Source organism: Acanthopagrus latus, chromosome 14 (assembly GCF_904848185.1).
Source record: "Acanthopagrus latus isolate v.2019 chromosome 14, fAcaLat1.1, whole genome shotgun sequence".
In the NCBI taxonomy this organism is placed as follows: domain Eukaryota; kingdom Metazoa; phylum Chordata; class Actinopteri; order Spariformes; family Sparidae; genus Acanthopagrus; species Acanthopagrus latus.
Window position 1 is genome coordinate 14334987 of NC_051052.1, and position 25441 is coordinate 14360427.

The following is a 25441-nucleotide window of genomic DNA, read 5'->3' on the forward strand; positions in this document are numbered from 1 at the left end:
AATTTTGTGTGACAATATAACAGGACAGCGTCCACATTACTTAGATAATCTTTGGTTTCGTTTGTTTCATTTTCATAACCACTGTTTCCATGGTTATGACATCACTGTCCCTCACTAAGTCAGTTGCTGAGATCTGGGAACGTATCTGGGAGATATGAGTCATATGATGATCAGACTGATTGTAAACAAGTCAACTGGTTAGCCAAATCATCTAAATCACTGTTTTTGGAGGTAAACCTGAAAGAAAATGCAAACTAGGTGCCCACAACTATGGTAAATACATTGTAGGTCGAAGCTGAAACAGGGAGATCGGTCTCTTGCACTGTGAGGCATATTTACATTGGACAGTTTGAATAACTGTAACAGATAAAAATGCCTTAATTTCTCTTCCAGGTAACTTCAGCTAAACTGGAAGTTCAACAGAGGTTTTCTTTCCCCCTTGGACCTTTTAGCAATGACACTGTTTTTCCAGATTTCTGCAGCGAGTACAGTCATTTTTGTACCCATAGAAATGATGGCCGAAACTACAAAAACAGATCTAATCTGTGATACGCTGGGTGTTGTCCCTTAAGGAGACAGACATCCAACATGCTTTGGCATGCAAAGGTTTCTTGAACTTTTTCCAAGAACGTTTGGGGAAACCAGCGTTTTTTGTTTTGTTTTGTTTTCTTTGCAATTTTGTACACACACAACAAACACTCACACAGTTTCAGATCAGGTCTGCTGCACAGCAACAAGAGTTTCACTATAGAATGGAGTGCTGGGTGTGCTGAAATATGAGGGTACCCCTATATCACAAGCATACACTCACTGCAGTCACTACAGCAGCCCAGCTCTGAGGTTGTTTTCTTTTAGTGTCTTGAGGTGTGTGAGTCGACACATCAGCACTCCTGTTTATCAAAGCTTTTATCACCTCACCACTGCTCCGTCACCCCCGTCAGAGGGGAAGCAGGAGGTGCCCACTCACACACAAACACCTGTAGGGGGGTGGGGGTGGGTGGCGGTGTTGTTGACCTGATGTGAACGACTTAACCAGATACAGGATCCGTCTTAGACTATACAGGTCGAACCCCCGGCATGTGTTTCCCTGAATTGGCTGGTTTCATCTGGACAAGTCGAAGACAGACTGAGAGGCTAAAAACTCTGACTGTGGGAAAAATTATGACTTTTAATTTATTACAGTGTTCCCTATAACTCTCTGAAAAACACGTCCTCAAATGTGGGAAAGTAATACTGAAGCTATTCTAACACATTGTCGTGGTTATAATTGTCTTTGTTGAAGGCGTCTGTTATAGAACTTAGACACCAATGTTCCATCTTGCCTGGCCATGATGCATTTCTCTCAGCCTTTCCCAGGACTGCAACTCTTTTATCCAGTCTGATTTTTACTAATAACCAAACCCATTTCAACATAAAGAGCCAGAAAAAGTCATGGAGATGATCCACAGTGCATTTCAAATTAAAGAAGTGGCCTTGCTTATCTGTACAGAACACCTGTTTGGGAAGACAACACATTTTTTGTATGTTTCAATGAACCTTTTTTATACTGGAGAGAGATCAGTGAAGGGTGACCTTATCAAAGAAAAGTAAAGGGGAAGAAACAGCAGCAAGGACATATATTGACAAAGAAAAGTCAGTTCTACAATTTGCATATGAAAATCATTAGATTACAGGAAATAATTTGATAGAAAACTAGAATAGTTCAAATGTAAAATAGCATACATATGCAGCATATGAAGGAACCATCTGTTGGTTACATTTTGCAGTTTGGAGGAAGAAGAGAAAGATCTTCATCTGCTGTTTTGTTTTGCCTAAACAAACTAAATAAACAAACGCTCTTCGTTTTCCTGACTGATTAAACTGAAAACACAAACTGAGTTTAAAGGATAACACAGTTTCATGCTGTGTTTCTTTGTTTATATTTGGCGGACCCTGCCACCTTTAAAGTTTCGATATTTCTGAATTTGCTGCATTAGTATTGTAAATGTTAAAATCCTGAGTTGGAATTTCTTCTCCAAAACTACATAGTGCCTCTTTAACAAGCTGTAACATATTATTTTTTCCTGTCAAAATCCTAAAGACACAATGTAATAAAACACTCCTGATCAGTATAATGCCTCTAATTTACTTTTTCCATCAAGAGAAGGAACTGTCTCTTCAAGAAAGTCTGTCAAAGAAGTCTACATTTAAGACAACATTGAGAAGAAGTTCTCAAAGCAATAGAACTAATTAAAAGCTAAAACAAGTGTAACGTCTACAGTTCTACAGAGGAACTCCAGACAAGCTTCTAAATGTGTTGTGTTGAGATATTTTTGGTCCACTTTCAATCTATACAACATTTTTCATTTTTTACCGCTGAATAAGACAAAAATTGGCTCCTGTAACTTAAAGAACTTGGTGTGCAGCAAAGTCCATAATGACATTTGAGTTTCGATCATTAGCCGGGTGACGCTCTGGATTTAAGTTCAGAAAATAGCCCTGAAGACAAACTGTGTTGCGCGTCCGCATCTGAAATGATTTACAGGTGCTTGCACGCCTTTTTTTAAGGGAGAGTTGTGGTGTCAGCGATCAGAAATCAAGGAAATGATGACGAACAGAAAAAAAGGAAATAAGTGCAGAAGAGACAGCTCTATAAAAACCTCACCATCCACCACACTTCCCATCCACTATACTGGTTTCATCGCTGCTCTCGTGTCATCCCGCCCCCCTCTCCCGTTCGCTCTCTCTCTCCCTCTCTCTCGCTCGCTCTCAGCTGCTCTCCCTCCCCTCCCCTCTCCTCCCGTGGATGGTGTAGCTCTCTCTCTCCTTCTCTCTCTCCCTCGCAGTCTGGTGGAGCCGCACACAAGGATTAGAGGGTTGCTGTGAGTGTCTGCTCAAAGAGAAGAAGCCAGGAGACAGAAAGAGATAAAGACCAAAAAAAGAAAGAAGAAGAAGAAGCAGGAAAAGCAGATCTCTAGGAAAGGATAGCCTCACTGCTGTGGATCTGATTTACCTTTACACCGGCTCTACCTTTCATCTTGCTCAGGCTGAAGCCTTGCTGAGCCTTCACCTGGAGGAAGAACAGACCAGCCAAGGGACTACGTAGCCTGGACCTCCACACGGGGAGCCATGTGAGCGGCACCCCCTTTTCTCCACCCACTTTACACTACAGAAGTCCCCCCCCCCTCCCCAACAGGCTGCACTCTGAGCCGGGGAGCACAACCAGGATTTTGCCACCCCTTCCCCTCTCTCCCTGGAACCACTCTCAGGGCTCGCGTGGAGGGACGCTCCAGGGCACGGCGGACACCCCCCACCATCCCACCCCAGCAGGAGACACTCATCTCTGGGCACTGGTCAGGGGTCGTGAGTGCCCCCTGGTCTGGAGGCCAGCCAGCAGCACTCCAGCACCATGGATTACCTGTTTGGGATTGTAGTGCTGCTGTGCGGAGCGGTGCAGCCGGGAAGAGGTGCTGAGCCCAAGCACAACGTACCCAGGCTAAAGCTGTCATACAAGGGTAAGCCCCGCTGTCCATTCTCCATTCTGACGACTCCAGGGTAGAACCGCGGCCGGGTTCCGGTGCTTTTAACGTAGACTTCGCTCGTCTGCTTGTTTGTTCTTGCCCGTGGGGGCTCTTTCATGCTTTTTCTTTTCATCCATTCTTTCTTCTTCTTCTTTCTTTCTTTCTTTTTTTTTTTTTGCTCCTCTTTCTATTTCTGTGAATCTATTTTCTGCCTCTGTGTCTCTCTCATTCACTCTTTCTCCCTCCTGGTCAGCACACAGCATCTAAACTCCCCTGCGTAACCCTTCTCTCCCATTAACTCACTACTCTCCTCTCCTTTTTTCACATTGGCCCTGCCTGCCTGTCTCTTCAGAATTCACTATTCTTACAAATAGTCAGATTGGTTCCATATGCTGAGGAAGGGGCTTAAATGTATATATTGGCCCCTGTACCAATTTTCCCCTTGTGCTGTCCCCGTCTGCTAGTACTGTACAGCCCCTGTTAAGTGCTGCGAACAGGCAGCGGAGCCTCTGTTTTGATGGCTTCTGTCCCAAAAAACTTTCGGTCATGACACAGAGCCTTTTTCTTTTAAGACTTTCTCATTACTCTTTCCCAAATGGATCCAACAGTTGTAGAGTTTTGTTTAAAAATGGAAGAAAAAAAAACTATACGACAGCGCTTGGTTTTAATGTGTACATTAAATAATGCATTCACAGTGGAGGGAGTTTCGCCGTTTCTTTTTATAACGTGCACGTGTAAGTTTTTGACGTATACAGCAAACATGTTATTCCCTCTCCCTCTGTGTTATTTTGAGGGGAGACTGCGGAGCGCCGGCTCTTCCTCCCCTCCTCCTCCTCCCTCTCTCTCTCTCTCTCTCTCTCTCTCTCTCTCTCTCTCTCTCTCTCTCTCTCTCTCTCTCTCCCTGTCTCGTCTCTCACACCCTACATTAAATCAGGCTCTTTGTAATAGCAGACTTTTCATCTCAGCTAGAAATAACTGGCAGCATTTTTGGCATATTTTGGGATGTTTTCCTTTTTTTTTTCCCTTGCCTTTTTTTAATGTCAGTGAGGGAGGCCATTGTGGTTCTTTGTCCTGAAACATGACCGAAAGTATATGGCTGGGAGTGTGGTCTCCCGATTCCTTATTTTGGTCCGTATTTTGGTACGTTTTCTCTCGTAAAATGCGAAGAGGCTGATTTTGCCGTCGTTTTTTTTTCACAGCTGAAAAAGCACGAGCGTGCGGTTGATAGTCGCCCGGTGTGTTTGACTGTCACCCAAACCTTTGGTCGCTCGGGATAATTTCAATCTCTGTCGGGGGGGGAACCTTTTCAGTTTCGAAGGGGGCTGAAATGTGATGTTTGTCACTCTAATTCATTTTCTATCTTTAGCCAGACGTTTGGTGTAACTTATGTTTAGAGGCCTGCTATATGACATGCTTTATTCTTTAGATGGGGCCAAACTTGTAATTTTGGGATAGTATATTTTGCCTTTATCACCCTGTCAACTTCCAAAGTGTGTATGGCGATTGTCTGTGATCTAAATCTGGAATAAAAAATGTGACTTTTTGTGTTTTAATACGCTTTTTCAGTGCGTCCTTGGCGGCACTGTAATTTTGCGTGTTGGGCGAATCGTGATTTAAAGGTGCACTGTGGGGAAGTTCTGGGGAATCACAAGAGCCAACTGCCAACTTTCTAGCTTCATACAGTGTTCTGGGGACCTGATTTTCCTCTGAGAACAGCTTGATTATTCATAATTTGAAAAAATAAACATTACTCAGTTTGTATTATTACCTCATTAATATTGTAAATATTGAAATGATTCCCCCGGATCTACATGGTGCCCCTTTAAGATTTTAAAGGGTGATGACACGCATTCACCTCATGAACAACAAAAAAGAAAATCTGGAAAGGATCATAGTTTGAACTTACCTGCTCCAGGTCACACATCCCCTGGGCACCATCATGTCAGTTCACACAAAAACGGAGCCTCAAGGCATGATGGGAAAATGTCATCCCCTCCTTTACAAAGCCATCTGTTTAAAGAATGTGAATACAGTTCCCTGCAGCCCCCCCGTGATCCTCCTCACCGCTCAGGCTGACAAGTGAACATGTTGCGGACAACAATCCGAGACAAGAGATATGTCATCGAGCATCAAAGTGTGTATTGACTGTCTGCACGAGTGATGGACATGCGATGGAGTGAGCAGGTCCTGCAGCCTGTCATGACGGATGCACTTTGATGGATGTACAGTTATTTTCTTTGCTAAAAAGTGCATCAGAGCCTGGTTGTTTATGTGTATGTGCGCGTGTGAATGTTCTTGCCACGTCTTGGTGTGAGGACTCAACACCCTCTCTTGTTATTTCCTCCCCTTAGACTGTAAGTGGTGGCTCGGCGTGCGACTTTGTGCGTCTCTTAGCGAGGCAAGAATGTGTCAGGTCTGGCGTGCACTCATATAATTAGACACCTGGTTTTGTATGCATAAGCTCACAAATCGGTATTTCTTTTTTTGCTGTCGAATCACTGTTTCTATAATTACGTGTGTGTGTGTTTGTGCATGTGCCACTGTCTTTGTATGTCCCTGTTGGCCAGCGTCTCGGACCCACAGGTGTTTGATGGCTCTCTTGATGCCTCTCGGGAGGACAGTTCTCGGTTAACACCCACACTGTGGTGGATTGAGGAGGGGGAGGAGAGGGATGGAGGCATGTTGGGGGCGATGGTGGAGGGGAGGAGATTTGCGTTTAATGAAGGAAAAGCTGGCAGACAAACGGCAGACGACGCAGAGGGAAGGGAGGCTGATCGCTCAGTGAAGTGTCAGTCATCTCCTCTCCCTACGCGAAGCCGGCATAGTAATTAAGTCAGATAAACGACAAGGAGGAATCCTCCTGGGAAGGACAGTCAAACAAGAGCGGGTCCTCGAGTGGGACGATCTAGAGCCAAAGACAGACTGGGGGCCCCCGAGAGGAGGACGGTCGCAAGAACAAGGAAGGGCCTGTGATCCGGGGAAGCCGGATAAACAGCAAGCGTGCGAGGAGGGTCCCGTGAAATCATTCTCAAATGAGTGCTGATGACACGCCTCCGGGGACGGATAGTTAGAAAAAAAAAAGAGTGAGTTATGTTCCTCTGCCCGGACAGACGAGCAACTGCAGAGCGAGCAGTTCGAGAGGCAGAACGAGTGAGAAACGGAGGCAGGTAGATAAAATGACCTCTCGTGGGACGGCTGGCGCAGCAAGTGCGGAGTGAATGATTTCCCAGCGGGGTCAGTTAGACATTCGGCTAAAAGGATGTGGCTTGATGGGGACAGAACTATGATCACAGGAGTTAATGATTTTCTCTTCTCCTTGAGACTAGAATAGCTCTCACTTTTCCTCGCTGGGACCAGTAACTTAAGGAGAGGGAGATGAAAGGTGAAACTCCAAGTCCAAGTTAAAATAATCTTGCTTAGCGAAGATATCATTTCATCAAAGCCGGATTTCATGCAAACAACCGTTCAAGCTCAGTGCTGTTTTGTAATATTTGCAGGTTACAAATGTGACTCAGTTGTCCTCTTCAAAGTGAGTCATCAGCAGCAGCCAGAATTTTTAGAGAATTGGACATATTGAAATCGTCATCTTCGAGCTTTAGTGTTGCACAAGTGAGACCAATGCTCTGCTGCAATACGGCAACGGCATGAATCGCAACGGATGAAGCAATGGTACGCTCCTACGGATCAATGCATATCTGCACACAATCACATTCCTGAACACAATCCAGCTCCAGCACTCTGCACTGTGGGCATTCCACCAGGAGGAACACTGACCCCTAAAGGGCGATCAATGCACATACCGCACAGTCGAACAGAAACACAGCATAGGGGCGTGCGACTGCAAAACTTGACCCTATTGTGATCCCTAAAAAGGAGCCAGCGAGCCGCACTCTCAAACTTAAAAGGTCTCGTTAAACAACCTGATAATTACCCTCGGCGGTGGGTAATTATGGAGCCTACTGTATGACCTCTTAATGCCATCGCGGCCGCCCCACGCTGGCTGGCTGGCTGGATGGCTGGCTGGGTGGAACTGTGGAGGAAAAGACGGAGCGAGACTGAGAAAAAGACGGGGAATCTGGAGTTGGCTTGCAAGCCTTCGAAATAGACACTTGGTGTGGAACCGCACTCAACGCAGTCTGGACTCAGCCCCATAATAAGCCCCGTGTTGTGCGAGTGTGTCCATGTGTGTGTGTGTGGCCACGCCTGACTATGAAAATACATAGTTGTTTGTATGTTTGTGGGTGTTTGCATGTGTGTCGGTTCATCAGGGTATCTTTGTCTGTGCAGTCTCTTTATATGTGAATGAGCCTCCTCTCTCTCTCTCTCTCTCTCTCCCTCTCTCTCTCTCTCTCTCTCTCTCTCTCTCTCTCTCTCTCTCTCTCTCTCTCTGTTTTCCCTCGTTGTATCCGTCCATTCTGCGGGCTGAGGCTGACAGAGCGGATGTTGATAATTATAAGGTGTTCTCCCAACGCGCCAACTTTGGAGATGTCTGCCTCCGTCTCCCGCTCTCCCTCTCTTTCGTTCTCATCGTTCTCTTCGTCCTACCCTCCTCCTCCTCCTCCCTCTCCTGCGGCTCAGTCGCATCTCAAGGAACCACAACGCCACAGACCCTAAGTACAATCTTCACGAAGGCTCCGTGTGTGCGCCCTGTGTGTGTGTTTGTAATTTTTCTTCTTTTTTTTTTCTCCTTGGTCTACTTTTCCTGTCTCTTTGATTGCAGCTCAGTTGATACATATCTTTCGGCTATTCTTCTGTTTCAGCTACCCTCATCTCTGTTTCCCCACATGGTCACATTCCAGCAGCATAAGCCAATGTTTTGCAGCGTTTTCTTTTTTTTTTTGCCTCCATGCTTCACGCGAAATATATGACATTTCCTCACACTGACTCGCGGAACCTGACCGCAGTGTTTGGTGAGCTCCCATCACTGGACGTCCGCACGATGAAGGCTGGCACGCTGAAGTGTGTGTAAGAGTGTATTTATGTCGGCCCGCAGATAATTGTGCCATGACTCAAACTCGCATGCAAAACAAAAAAGCCATTCATCAAGTTCTGAAAAAAAGAAAAAAGAAAAAAATCTGTCATTGCACTGTTACACTTGCTTACTAACACAGGAAGTGGGTGATTTCTTTCATCATCATGTCATCATTCATGCTGTATGGAAAAATATCTTATTGTCGGTTATTTAAGCTAATAAGGGGGTGAGTGCAGAGCTGCAGTGACTGATCGATGAGTTGTCAACTGCAGGGTGAGACTGTTTTGCACCCAAAAATCAGATCAGGTCAGATTTGAAAATAAAATGTAGCCTATAACAAACACCAGCAGGGAGTATAGACAGTTGCCTTGAACACATGTATCCCTGTTTACAATAGTTAATACAATATCTCAAGAAATTGAATTAAAATGTATTATGAAGTGCACCTGAGACTTGTACTGGTGCACCTAAATGAAAAAGTAAGGTGCACTAGTGCAACCAGGATGAAGTTTATCTGGAGGGCTGCAAGTTTTGATAAACAATAAACCGATTTAAATGATTTTTTAAGAACGAAAGCAACCATATTTTTCTTTCTGTCACAACATTAAAGCAAAGGTTGTTTTGTATTTGGTCAATTTAACAGATTTAATGAATAACGTGGGGGTTTACTATGGAGGGTAGGGTTGGTTGGTGATGTTAATTCTCAAGATATTACATTAAATTATGTTATTGGATGCAATTAAATGATGTGCTTGTGCAGCTGAATAAATGAAAAAAAGGTGTTTTCTTTTTCTTTGAATAACTACATTATAACACCATAAAATAGCCTTTTTTTCCTCCAAAAATATAACTTTCTACACTTGTTGCACCGCTGTGCCTTACTATTTAATTCAGGTGCACCGGCACATAGTTTGCACTTTTTTTAAGGAGAGTTGGTTGGTGACTGTTTTTGTGACAATACAGATTAATCGACTAATAGTCAACTTTTACATTATTCGCCAACTATTTTGACAATCGATTCATCGGGTTGACTAACTGTTGAAGGAAAAAAAGAAAGAAAAAATTCTTTGGTTCCAGCTTCTTGAATGTGAGTATTTTCTGGTTCCTTTACTCCTCTATGACGGTGAATATCTTTGAGTTGTGACATTTGAGGAATCATTTTGGCTTTTGGGAAACACTGGTGGACATTTTTCTACATTTTTTAATTCAAAAGACCAAACAACTAATCGATGAATTAGAAAATAGTTAGCGGTTTGATCGACAATGAAAGTACCCGTCAGCCGCAGCCTAAATCGGCAGTGAGTTTTATCACCATTGGATTGCCTGTCTTCTGTTTGCTTTCCGCGTTCATTTATGTTTTGGAATGTCGTGCATTTCCCCACCGTCAATAAAATGTTCTCCAATTACACCGCTATTTACTTAGGAAAATTTTATTTACACTAAAACGATTACCAAAAACAATCCGGATGTGCGCTTGTAGGCCACAAACAGGAGGTAGAGTGAGCGCAGTGTGTGTTTGCCCACAGATTAACGTGTGCACACAGCAATCGTGAATGTTCAGTGGACTTTTTTTTTTTTTTTTTGTCTGTGTGTACACAAGCGGTGTATGGACGTGCACGCAGGAAAAATATCCCATGTCTTTGCATCTGTGTTTGGGACGCGGGGCTTGGGTTACAGCGTGGCGGGGATTGCTGAACCGCGGGTATGAATGGGTCCCACCACCTGCTAAGTCTTGTCAGTCAGACGGAGAAAGGGTGCACCGTTCAATCTGAACAGGGTCGTGTTACAAATGAGGGGGACATCTCCGCGGAAAGACGGACTGAACGACTGATGGACAACAGACGGACGCACGAACAGGAGACAGGGGAGCGGTGGACAAAAAAAAAATAAAAATGCGGAACGAAGATTGATGCCGCTAAGAATGTGCTGGGATTTATAATTACAGAGTCATTTCAATCACAACTCTTCCCCTCTTAATGTTTCGGTGTCAAAATTTAAGGTCATCTTGAAATACCAGTCCCCTCTAAATCTCTATAATTTAAGATTTAATTTGCTGCGGAGTCATTTTTTTTTTCACTCCTTCCCTTGGACTTGTTATTTCTCCTTCCCTGTCATAAATGCCAGCAGCAGCCTGAGATATAATGAGGAAGGTTTTGAAAACACTTTTTTGTTCAAATGTCGTATTTTACTTTGCCACGCCGGGAAACGGCATACATAAATCACGTTGTTATAAGATTTTTTGAGCGCTCGGGATGTTGTTTTCTGATCACTTTCCTGTGCAAACGTGGGGGGGGAAAAAAGCAGGTGCTTTATTCATTTATGACGCGAAGCCTCGTTTTGTCACAGCGGCTCCTCTCGTAATGGTGTGCATGGCTGTAAAAATGTGCGTCTGTGTCTCTGTGGCATCATCGTGTTCGCTGTCACAGTTTGCCTGGGACACGCTCGGATCTGTAGCCCTGCCTCATTAATTTCTAATAAAATGGCAGAGCTGACATTCGGCTACACGGCGCAGCTGACAGGCGGCACTAACAGGCAGTGGCTCCAGACATGACCACGCTAACCACAGCCTGGTTCCTCTCAAAGTCCATCCATCAAACCGCCTGGCGATAGCACTGTCTCTGCACGGCTCTGCAGAGGAGCGATACTGTGATTTGTGTGTGTGTGTCTGTGCTTGGATACACACGGCCCACTTTGCCTATTCGTACATATTCAAACAAGTTCAAGTCTGCAGCTGCATTTGCATACAAAAGTGAGAGCGCGTCTGTGTGTTTTCCTTAAAAGTAATGCGAACCAGAGGAGGCTGAGCAGCGTGGTTACGCCGCGAGCATTTAGTGGTGTGTGAGTGGGCTCTCTGCGGTAGGCACGGCCAGGCCTCGAGCCCGTCTGTGGTCGCGGCACTGGTGGAAAAAACCGCTATCTGCGGTCCAGCCGTCCAAACGACAGGAGGGAGACGCACACTAATGAAACGGTTCCACATTCACCCGCTTTTTGTTGTGCGCTCTTTTATTCCCCCCCTGCCGCCGCGCTCATGTTCCTGCCTCGGTTTTTGCTGTCATTAGCCTTGATTTTCTTTTTGTGTCGACTTTATCGTTCATCATGCCGCTCTCTCTGCTGTCAACTCCTTCCAGCTCTCTTGCATTCAGTATCCCTCCTCACTCCTCGGCTTCCCCTCTCTCCCTCGAGGGAGAGCAGGAATGTCGTGCGGCGACGAGGGAGTCTAGCATTTGGGTCGGGAGAGATGAAATTCAACACATACTTAGGCTGCTCTTATAGATTCTGTGCGGTTTGGGGATGCGGTCACGTCTTCCTTGTTCGTCCCTCTGATATAACCCTCTGGCTGAACGTACTCACATTCACAGGACAGAATGTGGCATTAAAAACGTCCCATAAGACACAGTGAGTGCTTGACTGTGAATTACAGCTATGAGTCACTTTGAGTGAAAAATAGAAAATTAAGCTCCCGTGTCGACTAAAACTGCGCTGGCATCGAAGACAACACTTTTTTTTTGCAAACTGATGGCTTGAGCAGCAAACTTGTCACGTAATTAGTGAGGTTGTGGTGAATAATCAATCAGCACACAGACACACACAACACACACACATACACTCTCGGTTCTTTTGGACGGAAACACATACGGGAGCGCTTCTTAATCGTGGAGTTCATGTGCAAGGTTGCACATATCCTGTCTGAGCCGTCACTCAGCCACACCTGAATGAAAAAAAAAAAAACCCGACGGGGCCCCAGGTTGTGCTGTACAAGACGGTCACCATGGAAACCAACCCACACCTGCTACTGTGCTTAGAAAGAGAAAGAGAGAAAAAGGGAGGGGAGGTGAACTTTTGAGGCATGTGTGGATATCCTTGAGCTTAGGATAATATTTGAACACTTTGTTAAGCAAAGCTCTCTGCAAATTTTCGCGGGGCGGACGGCTGTCTCGTCCTTTTTTTCGTTCTCTCTTTCTTTCTTTTTTCCCCGACACCTGTGTTTCATGGCGGAGAGGAAAACGCACACCGCGCCACACACGGAGAGAAAAGAAAGGAGGGAGGCAGGACTGGGAAAGACAGAGAGATTGACATGCCAAACCAAACCGCTGCAGATATTACAGTACTGTGTGCCTTTGGTTTTCCTGAAGCCAGCCTTGTATTTAAAAGACAAACATGTGTAATTCTGTGCGCCAGTTCCTTTTGAGTCGCTATTTTTCTTCATTTTTTTTTTCTCCTCCCCCCGGCCTCCAAATGTTGTCGCTCTTTAGACTTACAAACCACAAAAACACACCTCCGGTCCAAGTCCTGCACCTTGTTGCCAGCGGCGGGAGAGAGAGAGAGAGAGAGCTGTGTCAACAACAGGAAATTAACAAGTAAAATGTGTCATTCAAACACTCGTTTTTACATATCGAGACCTCTCTCCCCCCCTCGTGGAGCCTTTCACTGTATATATGAACGCGAGGAACACTTCACAAGTGTTGCATTAGTTTTAATGGAATATTACCCATCTGTTGAATCTCAGTCAAGTGTTTTCCTCTGTCGGGCTTTTATGTTCCGTGTCACTCAAACACACACTCCTCGCTCGCTCGCTCACACAGCGGCGCGTACACACATCCAGATAAACATAATTTAATGCCCCGTCGCCTTTTTCTTTCATGCCGTTTCATTATTCCGCTATTGCGTGGCATGTAGGCGTCTAAAGCGCCTGGCTGTTTGGAGAATGGGGGAGTGAAGAGTACTCCACAGACAATTGCACTTGAATTTTGAATGTAGCTCTTTTTTTTTTTTTTTTTCAATTTTTTTTTCCTCCCTGGGGCTTTTTAAGACAAGAGGCAGGTTATTTTCCATAATGGAGTATGGCAGAGTGACAAATGATAATTTATTTGAATGAATTGCTTGTTTTCTCCTGTTTCGAGGGGTGTCCTTGAATATACAGTGTGTTTTTATCACGGAGCGAATATGAAAAATGAAGACATATAACCTCACAGTTAATGCATATGTGGAATATAGATTAACCTATCTAGATCAGCATGATTAAAGGTGCATTACATAGTTTTGGGGACGAACTTTAAATATGAAGAGAAAGATCTTCATTGGTTTATTTGTTTATGCCTAAACCAACTAAATAAACAAAGTCTTTGTTTTCATGACTGAGTAAACAAAGTGATCTAAACAGGACAACCAAATTTCATGCTGTTTTACTTTGTTTATATTTGGCGGACCCTGCCGCCTCTCTAGCTTCACACAGTGTCCTGGGACCTTTTTTTTTCCTCCTGAGAACAGCTTGTTTATTCAGTTATGGTTAAATTGAATATTTCTGAGTTTGTATTATTACCTCATTAAATGTGGAAGTATTACATTTCTGAGTTTGAATGTCTTCTCCAAAACTACATAGTGCCCCTTTAACAAAGCTAACAAATCTACAAATCGAGCCAAGGCACTGATTTCACTATATCTTTGAATACACAAGTTAGTCTACATATTTGCATCTGTGTGTGTGTACGTGTGTGTGTGTGTGTGTGTTTGCATACACTGCTGTACCCACATGTGTCTTAATGTGCAAAAGACAGAACGTGCGAGTGAAAAAGAGCAGACAGAGAGTGTGTGTAACGAGAAAAAGTGGGATGGAATTGGGCAGAGACTGAACAGTGTGTGTGTGTGTGTGTGTGTGTTTGTGTAGACGCGTGTGTGTGAAGTGAGTGTAATGCATTTTTTACACATGGGTGTGTGTGTTTAAAATATGTCCAGCGGCGAGTGTAAGCAGACTGTGTGTGGTGAGGAGGCTCGTGGCCTGTGTGCGCACACACGTACATGAGAGGAGGTGTATTTTAGTGTGTGTGTGTGTTGGGGGGTCCTGGGCCAGGGAGTGTGTTCGAGGTAGAAGCTGCTGAGTGTGCTCACTGTTCCACTAGTTCATGCTGCATAAGCAGAAATGCTGATTGGATTACAACTTAGTCTGGGAAGAAGTGTGTGTGCGAGTGCGTGTGTGTTTGTGTGTGTTCAGGGAGAAGTGATGCGGTGTAAACATTTAGGTCAATATGAATATAATATGCATGTCAGTTTAAAGGGTGTGTGTACTTGTTTGCATTTTAAAAGCAGAGCGCAGTGACTTCGTGTCGGACCTGCTTCGCCTCTCTCGCCTGGTTATTATATTTTGTATGAGCTGTGTCGAGCGCTCCGTATCTGCCCTTGCTCTCATTTCCAAACGAGCGCGTCTGTGTTTAGGTTGGAGGTCCTTCGGTGCTCACGCCCAGTTCCTCCGATTCTCCAAACACACACAGCAGATCCCAGTTCAGATAAAATTGTAAAAAAAAAAAAAAAAAGGCCTTTCTGTGTGTATTTGTGCACCCGCAGGCCACCGTGTCTTTGTCAGAGATCGCCACGTGTTGAAATAAGCGCGTGTGTTTTTCCTTCTCTGGACCATCTGGGGTAAACCTTTCGTGACGGACCTCTGCGGCTGCCATTTTGGCCCGCATTCCCTCTCGGATCTCGGGTTCAGCTCCAGCCGCTCACTTTCAGATGACACAGTTCATCGCAAATGGAGCCAAGATGACAGTGAAGAGGAGTTGCGATCTATCAGACAGATGATATTGCTTTTTGTCATTGTATCTCTTTTGTTTTTTTCTTTTCAGAATCTTTCCGAGCCTTAAACTGTTTATTTTTCCATTTCATTCCCATTTTTATGAAAAGCTTGGCTCTCTGCCACGTCCATTTCTTTTTCCGTTGCTTCATCGTTGAAACATAAGACGACCTCCTCTGGCGTTCTGTCGACTGGAAATTACATTTCCTTACTTCCCTCCTCTGAGGCATATCTGATTGGTAAACTGAGAGTATAGGGCTATCTGATTGGCCGCACATGATAAGCGAATGACTCCGACCACACGTCTTAACTTTATTATTCAGTTTTTGCCATTGTAGTTTGACTGTTGAACATGAATGCCAGGATGGAAGAAAGATACCTACACAAACACACACACACACACGCTCACTGAAACCCACACACATACGCTCAACCCATCTGTGGTACACTACAAATTCACACACATCCACAGACCTCCATTCATGCCCACACCCACCCACTCCATTTCCCTCAGCCTACAAACTTAGCCTCCGAGATCCGCCTGACGCAGATGAGCTGCAGCCGTCTTTATTAGGTGACGACCACTCCCTCTCACGGCCCTCATCCACCCCGCTGGTACTCGATACACAGACACGGCCGACACGCCACTTCCGCCATCTCCCCTTCCATCAATCCCCTCTTTTATGTAGACACAGATGTCCAAGATCTTACACAGTGTGAGTGGGCGCAGATGGCTCCTATAGCAGCCCGTCAGTCAGAGCTCTGTGGGGAGAGCAGGGAGATCACAATCCACCGGACTGTGTGTGTGTGTGTGTGTGTGTGTGTGTGTGTGTGTGTGTGTGTGTGTGTGTGTGTGTGTGTACACATATATATACAGTATATCCATGTTTGTGTGCATATGTGTGCCTCGTGCTGGTTTCTATATTGCGTGCCTGTGTGTGTCCATGCTGTACGGTGACAGTGATGATGATGAATGGCGAAGGACTTCTTTGAGGACTGTACCTGCGATGCAAACGTAGAGCACATGCTGTGTATGCACTGGATCAGTCTGAGGCAGATGCTTAAGGGGGGTTAATTAAATTTCTGTTCTTTTAATTATAATCTAAATGTTACTGTTATTAACATAATATTATAAAGAAAGCGACACAAATTGCCTTACGAATAGCCCATTAATTGCAGGAGCTGCTGTTCAGTTTGCTAAACGGTTGTTTTTGTTCGTAATTATAATTAAACAACCACAATTCTTTCAGAAATTTGGTCAAGTGAGGCTCTCTGTTATAATTTGTTGTAATTAAAGATGATGTGAGGGGAAAGTAATGTGAAGTGTTAGGACTGGGGATTTTTTTTCAGATTGTTTCAAACAAAATCAGGGGGCTAACTTGGTCTCAGGAAGGGAGTGTGTGTCTCTTTGTTAATGTAATACTATTACTGTCACAGCTGAAGTCAGAGGTGACGGAACTCATCTTTGGTGATTAAAGGTTAACTGACTGTCAGCGGTCAGCCCAGACTTAAGCCTGTACGTAAAGTCTTGTGTTGGTCCAGATTAGCTGCATGTTGTTACCCACTCGAGGACTTTGTACACCTGAATGGACCAGAAATCCGCGTGCTCCAGTGTTGATTTACATAATAACCCGTCTACGGCTACATGCCACACACTCATAACTTACTGACACACAGCATTTCCCCCGGCCTTGACTCCATATGAATTATTCAACCAATCACACGGCTGAACAGTCTGAGCCGTGTTTCTGATTAGGACATGCTGTGTTCACTTCAAAATGTCTCACGCTATACCTGACTGACGTGTGTCTGTGCGGAAAAGTGTGTGTGTGGAAAAGCAATTAAGGAAACATGGAGAATTTGATTTGTTTTAATACAAGAGGGCATCTTGATTGTGTAAAAGCACTTCAGTTCCTTTCTTTTCTGACACCTGAATTATCGAGCATGGATTCTCTCTCAATGCAAATACAAATTTAAGTTATTCACCCTTTTAACATAGAGAGACCGAGAGAGACACGTGTACTTAAAGCTGCAGTGTGTAAGAAATGGCCACTTTCTAACAGCTAACTGCTGCTTACTCTCGCTGCCCTTATTTGGTTAGCTGCGCAGCTACTGGTTCAGACTTGGAGCTAGGCCAGTGTTTACACCACTAGCACGGAAGCTTTGGGCCAGGATGGGGCTGTGGCTAGCTGGTTAGCATGCTAACTTAACTAGATAGATCTCTGCTACACAGTGCATACACATCATAATCTCAAATTCTGCTAGATATTTACAGTCCGCTGCAAATTTTTGTGAATTTGTGAACATCTTCAACTAGAATACTCATGTAGAGCCCCATTAATTTTGGCAGCACTGGCTTGCATATTTTAAGTCTGAATAATTTGCTGCAGATGTATTTTTTACATCATTCCTTTGCACAGTCCTCAGTTTTAGTTCACGCACTTTACTGTCATGTAAGGTTCTGTGGTGTACTGTCATAGTATACAAATGTGAAGTCTGTTTCTTTAATGTCAGACAGAATCTTTAATGATCTTTTAGACATTTGTCGGCCAGCATTAACTCTTCCTCCTCCTCCTCCTCCCCTTCCAGAGATGTTAGAGTCCAGTAACCTCGTCACCTTCAACGGCCTGGCCAACAGCTCGAGCTACGACGCGTTCCTATTGGATGAGGAGCGAGGGAGGCTACTGGTCGGAGCCGAGGACCACCTCTTCTCATTCGACCTCGTCAACATCAACAGAGACATGAAACAGGTAAAAGTCAGATGTACGCAGGTTAACTGTGGGAACAGTTTTGGTTTATTTTGTTGTCCTCTCCTCTCCTCTCCTCTCCTCTCCTCTCCTCTCCTCTCCTCTGGAGTCCATTACACCACTTCTTTCTCCCCTCCCACTGTCTCTCGGTCCAGACAGGGCTGTCCATAATTTCATTACACCACCTGGACTAGGTTAACAGTCTTTTTTTTTATCAGATTGGACTGCTTTCATAGACACACAAGACTGACACAGACTTGCTCACAGGCTGCCGTGAGCTGAGCAGGACTATGAAAGTGCTGAAAAATACAGTCAGTGCCGAGAGAGAGAGAGAGAGAGAGGGAGCTTGTCTCTGAATTCTTTTTCGCCCTTGGCTCGGATGTGTATTTTTTTCCCGTCTATGCTCCTTTGTTCTGATCTTTGCGTCATTACGAGATAAAGACGAAAAAAGCAGTGATTAAGCAAATCTAACGTAATTACCCTGAAATGCACAACGCAGGTTCCCAAGAGAGGAAAACTCAGCTGATCTTGGGGAGGAGATAAAGTCAGGGGATAGAAGGAGGGAACATGGACGCAATAATGCATGTGCATACATTTCCTTTGTCCGTCCACATCTGTGTGGCCTCCAGCGAAAACAGTGAGCTCTATCGCACCCAATTTTTGAGTTCATAATCACTTCCTGACAGATCACACAGGCAGACTCGTACGTGTGTTTATAATTTACGTGACACCAGGGGCCGCGGGTGGATTTGTCTTCAGGATGGGACAAAGCCGTCATTTATTTCACAATGAGTCCCAATTCTTCCAAAACAAAGTAGCAAAAAGCTTTTCTTTCTTTTCATACTTGAAGTGAAAAACAGAACCATCTGCTCAGGATTTGAACTGCAGAAAGGACTTTAACTTTTAAACAGCATAATTTGAACCAGAAGCCATGTTTAGACTATAAATGTAGGGATGCATATTATGGATGTCATTCAGCTGATACTGATAACCAATAATTGTCTGCTTTTCATGGACAATGCAGATAAGATAAGTGACTTCTTTACATTTTAAAAGAAGTATTCCACTGCTCTAAAAAGATTTGTTACATTAAATCTTGGAGACATTCTTCTTCTTCATTGTATTCCCCACAACAAGTTAAATTGGATCAATGTAAATACTTTGGATTACAAGCTTAAATACAACAGGGAGATGAGGTTACCACCATTTATGTATCCTTTAGTTGTCCAGGAAGACCTTATGATTTATGGTTCTTTGATTGATTCTTATTTACTAAAAAATGACGTGTGTCCAATCTGTGATCCAATGAAAATATTTGCTTTCCAAAGGAAAAGTAAGGTTGAAGTGATTCCAGTACTTTTTATATTTTAAAGTCTTGAAAATGTTTTGATGATTAGTTTCATGAATCTCAATCATGCTGGATATGATTATCATGATATTAATATTTCACCTCATCCCATTCCTACAGTCCATCATTACACTGTTTCCATCCCTTAATATTCATGTACCCTCAACACTGATGGTATGACCAGGGGTATAGTGAGAAATGAGGATGTGAGTAATGTAGGACTCTTGGAGATAAATACATGACGAATTCATGATCATTCTCCCTGAAATTCACAAATCCTGATTTCCTCTGATTCACTGCATTGACTCACTGTTTCATGAACCGACATGTAAATCTGTGCTCTCCTCCCCCGGCATAGTATGACTTTGTCACTCTCTCATTTGCACAGATTGCGTGGCCCGCCACCCCCTCCAAGAGGGACGAATGCAAGTGGGCAGGGAAAGACTTTGGGGTAAGTCCACACATGCAAGATGGCATCATCATTTGTGCTCTACAATTTTTTTCTTCTATTTTTACACTAATTATACGGCTAGCCTGTGCAGTTCCATGTAATTCTTCAAATTTCTCTGGGATGTATGTTTTGATGGAAGTGATACAGCTGAGAAGAAGTTGCCTGGATCCAGCGGGGATCCCGTCTCAGATAAAAATGATTTAACGGTAGACTGTACTCTCTGTAGGTCTCCCGCCGCTAATAACATGCTTGTACGACAGATGTTTGGTCACAGAAAGGTGTACAGTGACACATTACCGCTGAGGTTATTTGCTGCTGTTGGGAGTCTGTTTATGTATGTGCCTCAGAGAATGTGCATATGTGCATATTTATGTGGGAGTGTATTGTTTGAGTTCTGGTTATCTAACGCGGCGTGTTAGCTCACGTGCCATTCGGCGCAAGTTTGCTGAGCACATACTGTACGCCACCAGCTCTGTTTGTGTGCACGAATGGTGGTGGTGTTGGTGTGTTATCTTCGTGTTGCTGTTTGGATAGGCCCTCTCTGTGTTGTATCTGATCTTAATTTCATGGCTGGATGAGTCTGGAGTGCAGCGGCTGCAGGGTTTTAGGATTATCCAGAATTACGACGTCCTTTTAAAATCACATCGTTTTTTTAAACCGAGGTCAGGCTCATGCTTTTTTTCACTACACTACACCTTCGCTCCGTCAAACAGTGGAACAAAAAAATGTGTTCTGGCAGCAGATAATCGCACGGAAACACAATGATGAGGTATTTACGTGCTGTGAAAATGTTTACTCTTGAATCGGTGAGAGCGACGTGGAGGGACCTTGATTAGGACATTACTAAAGCATTCGGAGCTCCCAACGTGATGCATTTCTCCAAAACCACAATTTACAGCCGCAGAGCAAATGTAACAGCTGCCCTCCAAAATGCCTGATGGCTGTATCATTCTCGTTGGCAGGGGCGAGTGTGTAACACTGCCCAGGTTGTTGCATTTGATTCAGCGAACAAAGGGTTCAGATGCTGGAGTGCAGATTCACTGATGTCATTTCCAATTATTTCTCCAGCTATTACGGATATTAAACTGGAAAATAATAGTCCAAAGTTATCCTACATTTCCAATGCATTTTCCATATTCAATTAGGGACTTCAACATAATCTCAAAATTCACTCAACTCTTCCAAATATACACAAACCCACACACAAATCTGTCCACCCATTTCTCTCATTGGAAGTCATCATCGGCCCAAAGAGAGTCATGTATTTTATCCAATAATGACTCATTTATCCTCTGTGGGTGTTGTGGTTTTCACATAATGACATGGTTTGTGATCAGGGAAACCGTTTTTCACCTGGAGGGCAAGACAGGGCCACATGTTTGAGTGACTTGCGTAACTAACGTCTGTCAGTGGTTTAGGTGTGACCTACCTACCACACAGCTAATGAGTCTAACTCGAAGACAGCCGTGTAAAATCCTAAACAGAGCTGACATTCGGTGGGGTGGGATTATAGGAGCTGGTGAAATGCATATAATAAGGGCGTGAGAATGATGTGGGGGGACTTGTGCTCCTGCTGTTCGACCGGGAGGAAACACAGAGGGTAAAGTCGTTAACTTACACAGTCACAAAGACACAGAGACGTGCAGGGTTGAGGTCAGCCACAAGACATCATGCAAGTTAAGTCTTCCCCTGTGAGCTCAGAGAAAGCCCTGGTTCTGAAATGTGTTATGCAGTGGGCTGATGATAACATTCACAGTTGGAAGGTGCTGAGTGCCGTAATTGACCCCATGATTTGCTTCCAGCATGCTACATAACAATAATAATGATGTGTATTACAACAAAACCAACACTAGAATATGTGGGACATTTTGGAAATGTTCTCATCTGCCTTCTTGAGAGCTAGACGACAAGATCGATACCACTCTTGAGTCGGTATGTCCCTTTTGAACCTGTAACTGGCAGCTGGTTAGCATAGCTTAGCTTAAGGCCTGAAACTGGGTGAACCAGCTAAACAGGCTCTGTTCAAACAGAGATAACACACTACATCTATATCTCCGATATCTTGTGCATTTAATTATACAAAAAAGAAAATAGAGCATTTACGTATTTGTGGCTGTACAGGTTATTTTGTTCGGCACTATTTCTTGGCGGGATGCAGTGACTTGCAGGAAATCACCACACCCAGCCAAGAGTGTCTGTACTTTCAATTTGAAGCTGTAGCTTGCTTAGCACAAAGACTAGAAACAGGGGAAAACAGTTAGCCTGACTCTGTCCAAAGGTGACACACTCTTGTTTGCTGAAATATACAAAAACCAAAGTACAGAAATTAAGAATTTGTGGTTTCACTGGGTTTTTCGGGACTATTTCTTGGCGGGGTGCAGTGACTTGCTTGAAATCACCGCACCTGGCAAAGAAATAGTCCTAATGATAATAGCCTATTATTAGAAAATAATAATAAATATAATATTGATTGGTTTGTCAGAGCATGGCAGAGCTAGGGTAGCTATTTCCCTCTTTTTTCATTCTTTATGCTAAGCTAAGCTAGCTCTGGCTATGTATTCTAACATACAAGTCTCAGCAGGAAACGACAAAGAGGAGAACAAAGACTCAGAGCTTAAACATGAGTTTCTGCCTTTTTTCAATAATAGCAGGAAAATTCTGGATTCTTGGAAAAAGTCTGCAATGTGCGATGCCAGAATCAATTTGTTGTTGCACTGGAAAATGTCATCACTCAAACCTGACCTCCGTTTTATCCATTTATGTCTCATATGTGAGACATCATCAAATCATCAAACTGAGATGTCAGTGAGGTTTTTAGTAGCCTGACGAGACACACGTGTTAAAGAGAGGAATAAAACAGGATCATTTGGCTGTCTGCGTGTGATGTGATGTGATGTGTGCGCCGCGTTTCCAAGTCCCTGACCAAATGTGTTCCTATTTGTTAGGTGGGATGTTCAGCGTGTATTTGTAATAAGGCAAAACCCCAGGCTAATCTTTTAAACACATGTGGCCGAATCAACTCCTCGAGGCTGCTAATAACACTCCTGCATTAACCAATCCTGTTGATTAGCACTCTAATAAACAGTCTCACACCGCTGGGACTATCAACATGTGCCGGAGAGCCAACCCAAATACCCTCAGTAAATTCAGACATATGGATCATTAAAGACCTGATTTGACTTACAGGTGGGATTTCCTTGAAGGAGACTCAATTTCACACAGCGAGTCTTTTTTCCAAATCGAGTGGAAAGTCCCGGCTTTAAAAAGGGAATTCCAGCGGAGCTTTCCTCTGCTTCCTATTAGTCTTTATTTTCAGTCGAATCACGTCAAAGTTCCGTCTCTAATAAAAGTGTCAGCATTTTTTCATGAAGGATAAAACTTAATTTAAAATGAATGATATGTGGAGCTTGACACTCACACGTGCAATCTCTTTCCTAAAAAAATCCCCAAAAGTTTAACTTGCTTTACAAGGCAATATAACATATTATGCTGATAGGATTGCCACATAAACAGATACGGATATTGCAGACGCATTAAATGTATATGAATGTATTTAAATCTCTTTGCCAGCTGTGTGTCTCACAGTATAAGCTTCGACATTAGTTGGGGTTTTGATGTTCCTTATCTTGTTTCTTTTTTTCAGAAAGAGTGTAATAACTTCATCCGGGTCCTCCAGCCCTACAACCAGACCCATCTGTACATCTGTGGCACAGGAGCCTTCCACCCCATCTGTGCTTTTCTGGAAATGGGCAAGAGGGCAGAGGTAATGCGTTAATGTCGGTGCGCCAAAATGTGGGGTTATTTAATCAGTTATATATATGCAAAGGGTCATTTAGATCTCAATGGAGCTTTCATTAAAACGTCTGGAAATGTGACAACAGTGTTATAGTAACTAATGAGAGAGAAAAAGTCCAATAGTGTTTCCCCTTTAAAGAACAGGCTACTCACACACACGCACACACACACACACACACACACACACACACACACACACACACACACACACACACACTTTTTTGTGTTGAGCACAGCAGTAATCATTCCTTACATTGATTATCTCCCCATCAATGTTTTCTTTTGTGCGAAGACGTGGAAAGGAGCAGTTACAACATGGTTCGGAAATTAAACAACCTCTCCCCCACATAAAAGTTTAATCAGTCATCTTGATGAAGGTCTACAGGTTAATCAGTGCAGCCAGCATGGGCTCTGCAGTCCGACAATGCCGAGGGGGGAATGGCTGCTCGCACCATGCGGGTTTTGAGTAAAGAAGACCCTGCGTGACTTCACTTGTGTTTAAAATGGTGTTGTCAGTAATTGATTTGAAGTTGGGTCTCTCTTTTGTAACTTTTCTTTTTAATATATTCAAAGAATCTGAGTTTGAGCTGTGCATTCACTGCTGCTTTACCCCCCATTATTCCTTACTGTTGCACACTGTTGCTCTGTAACCAAAGCAGAAAGTTTGTCAATGAAAAGAAAACTGATTATTATTATTTAACTCGTGTGGCCCGAAGTTGTTGTGCAGAGTGCCATTATGAGGACTGGGTGTAATTTGAAACACAGGCTATATATGCACCTTTAGCCGGGCTTAATGTGGCTTTCATTGGCCTCGCGTTGAACTCTGACCCTCTCCACTGCAGGACAACATCTTTCGACTGGCCTCGCATTTCGAGAACGGCCGCGGGAAAAGCCCCTACGACCCCAAGATGCTCTCGGCCTCACTTCTGATCGGTGAGTTTGATCCCTGTCTGCCTTGATTAGTTCCAGGAAGTGCACACATTCGATTCAGAGCCGGTCATTTGTTCCTAACTGTTTACTTCTCTCACTGGCAGATGGAGAGCTGTACTCTGGCACATCTGCTGATTTCATGGGAAGGGACTTTGCTATTTTCCGTACCCTGGGAGATCATCATCCAATCAGAACGGAGCAGCATGATTCAAGATGGCTGAATGGTAAAAAATAAAAAAAGGAATTTAACATGGGTAGAAAGTATCAAAGTTTGTGAAAAGTTGTATTTTTGTCCTTAAGGAAGGCATTTCCTTTTTGGGTTTGGGGCTATTTTGGAAATATGCATATTAGCTTTTTCAGAGATACACAAGAAGATCAATACCACTTTCATGGCTGTACGTTCAGTTTGAAACTGTATCTGGCAGCTCGTTAGCATAGCTTAGCATAAAGACCAGAAACAGGGGGAAACAGCTAGCCCCATCTAGTTTTTTCTTCATGAAGAATGTTTTTATCCTCCTTGAGATATAACTGTAAATTGTAAAAATGTGTAAGTTAATGCAACAGGGTTTTGCCACATGATATGTTGCCTTTACTGTTTTTGTAAGAGGCCATGTGCATCTACAAGCTCACAGTGGAAGCTGAAAATGTGTTCAGACTGCAATAGCTAGATAATATACATTTCCAAACCTCACAAACTCCAGCAAGCTTTACTGTTAAAGTAAAATTGGACACTTGTGGCCTGCAAAAGCCTCAGCACAAGGATGAAGCGAACCCTTGTCAGTGAGCATTTTTAAAGAAAGAAACACCGCTGAGTTTGTCAACAGGCTTTTGAAACATTAAATTCTCTTACAAGCCTCGAGTCTCCGATCGTTTCCATTTGCGAGCAGACATCAGATATCAGAGCCCATTCACAAAGTCACTGGATTTGGCCTGTGCTGGTAAGATTAGCGCGGCAGTGAGGGGGTTATTGACCGTTCAGTCTGTCTGGCTATCTTTCGGCACCGCGGAAGACTCAGGGAGCCACAAAAGGTCAGTTTGAACCTTTCCCTCGAGCCGTGCCATCCCTTTTCCCCCCTCTTTCCCACAGAACTAATCCGCTCTCAGCTGTTTTCCTGTAGTGGAGTCAAATTCCG

At 43.8% G+C, this 25441-nt stretch overlaps 1 protein-coding gene across 6 annotated transcripts in view; it reads left to right on the forward strand.

Annotated features, from left to right (window-relative positions):
- Positions 1 to 25441, forward strand: part of sema3aa (sema domain, immunoglobulin domain (Ig), short basic domain, secreted, (semaphorin) 3Aa) — a 116740-nt gene that overhangs the window by 79117 nt on the left and 12182 nt on the right. For 5 of the 6 annotated variants that reach the window (XM_037121155.1, XM_037121156.1, XM_037121152.1 and 2 more), the window contains 5 exons: positions 17627 to 17787; positions 19521 to 19583; positions 23227 to 23346; positions 24221 to 24311; positions 24413 to 24532. In XM_037121155.1, the coding sequence (XP_036977050.1) occupies positions 17629 to 17787; positions 19521 to 19583; positions 23227 to 23346; positions 24221 to 24311; positions 24413 to 24532 (553 nt within the window). In that variant the 5' untranslated portion in view covers positions 17627 to 17628. Of the gene's footprint in view, positions 1 to 3388; positions 3495 to 17626; positions 17788 to 19520; positions 19584 to 23226; positions 23347 to 24220; positions 24312 to 24412; positions 24533 to 25441 lie in introns of those variants that run through there. The other variant, XM_037121151.1, reaches the window with a different exon arrangement.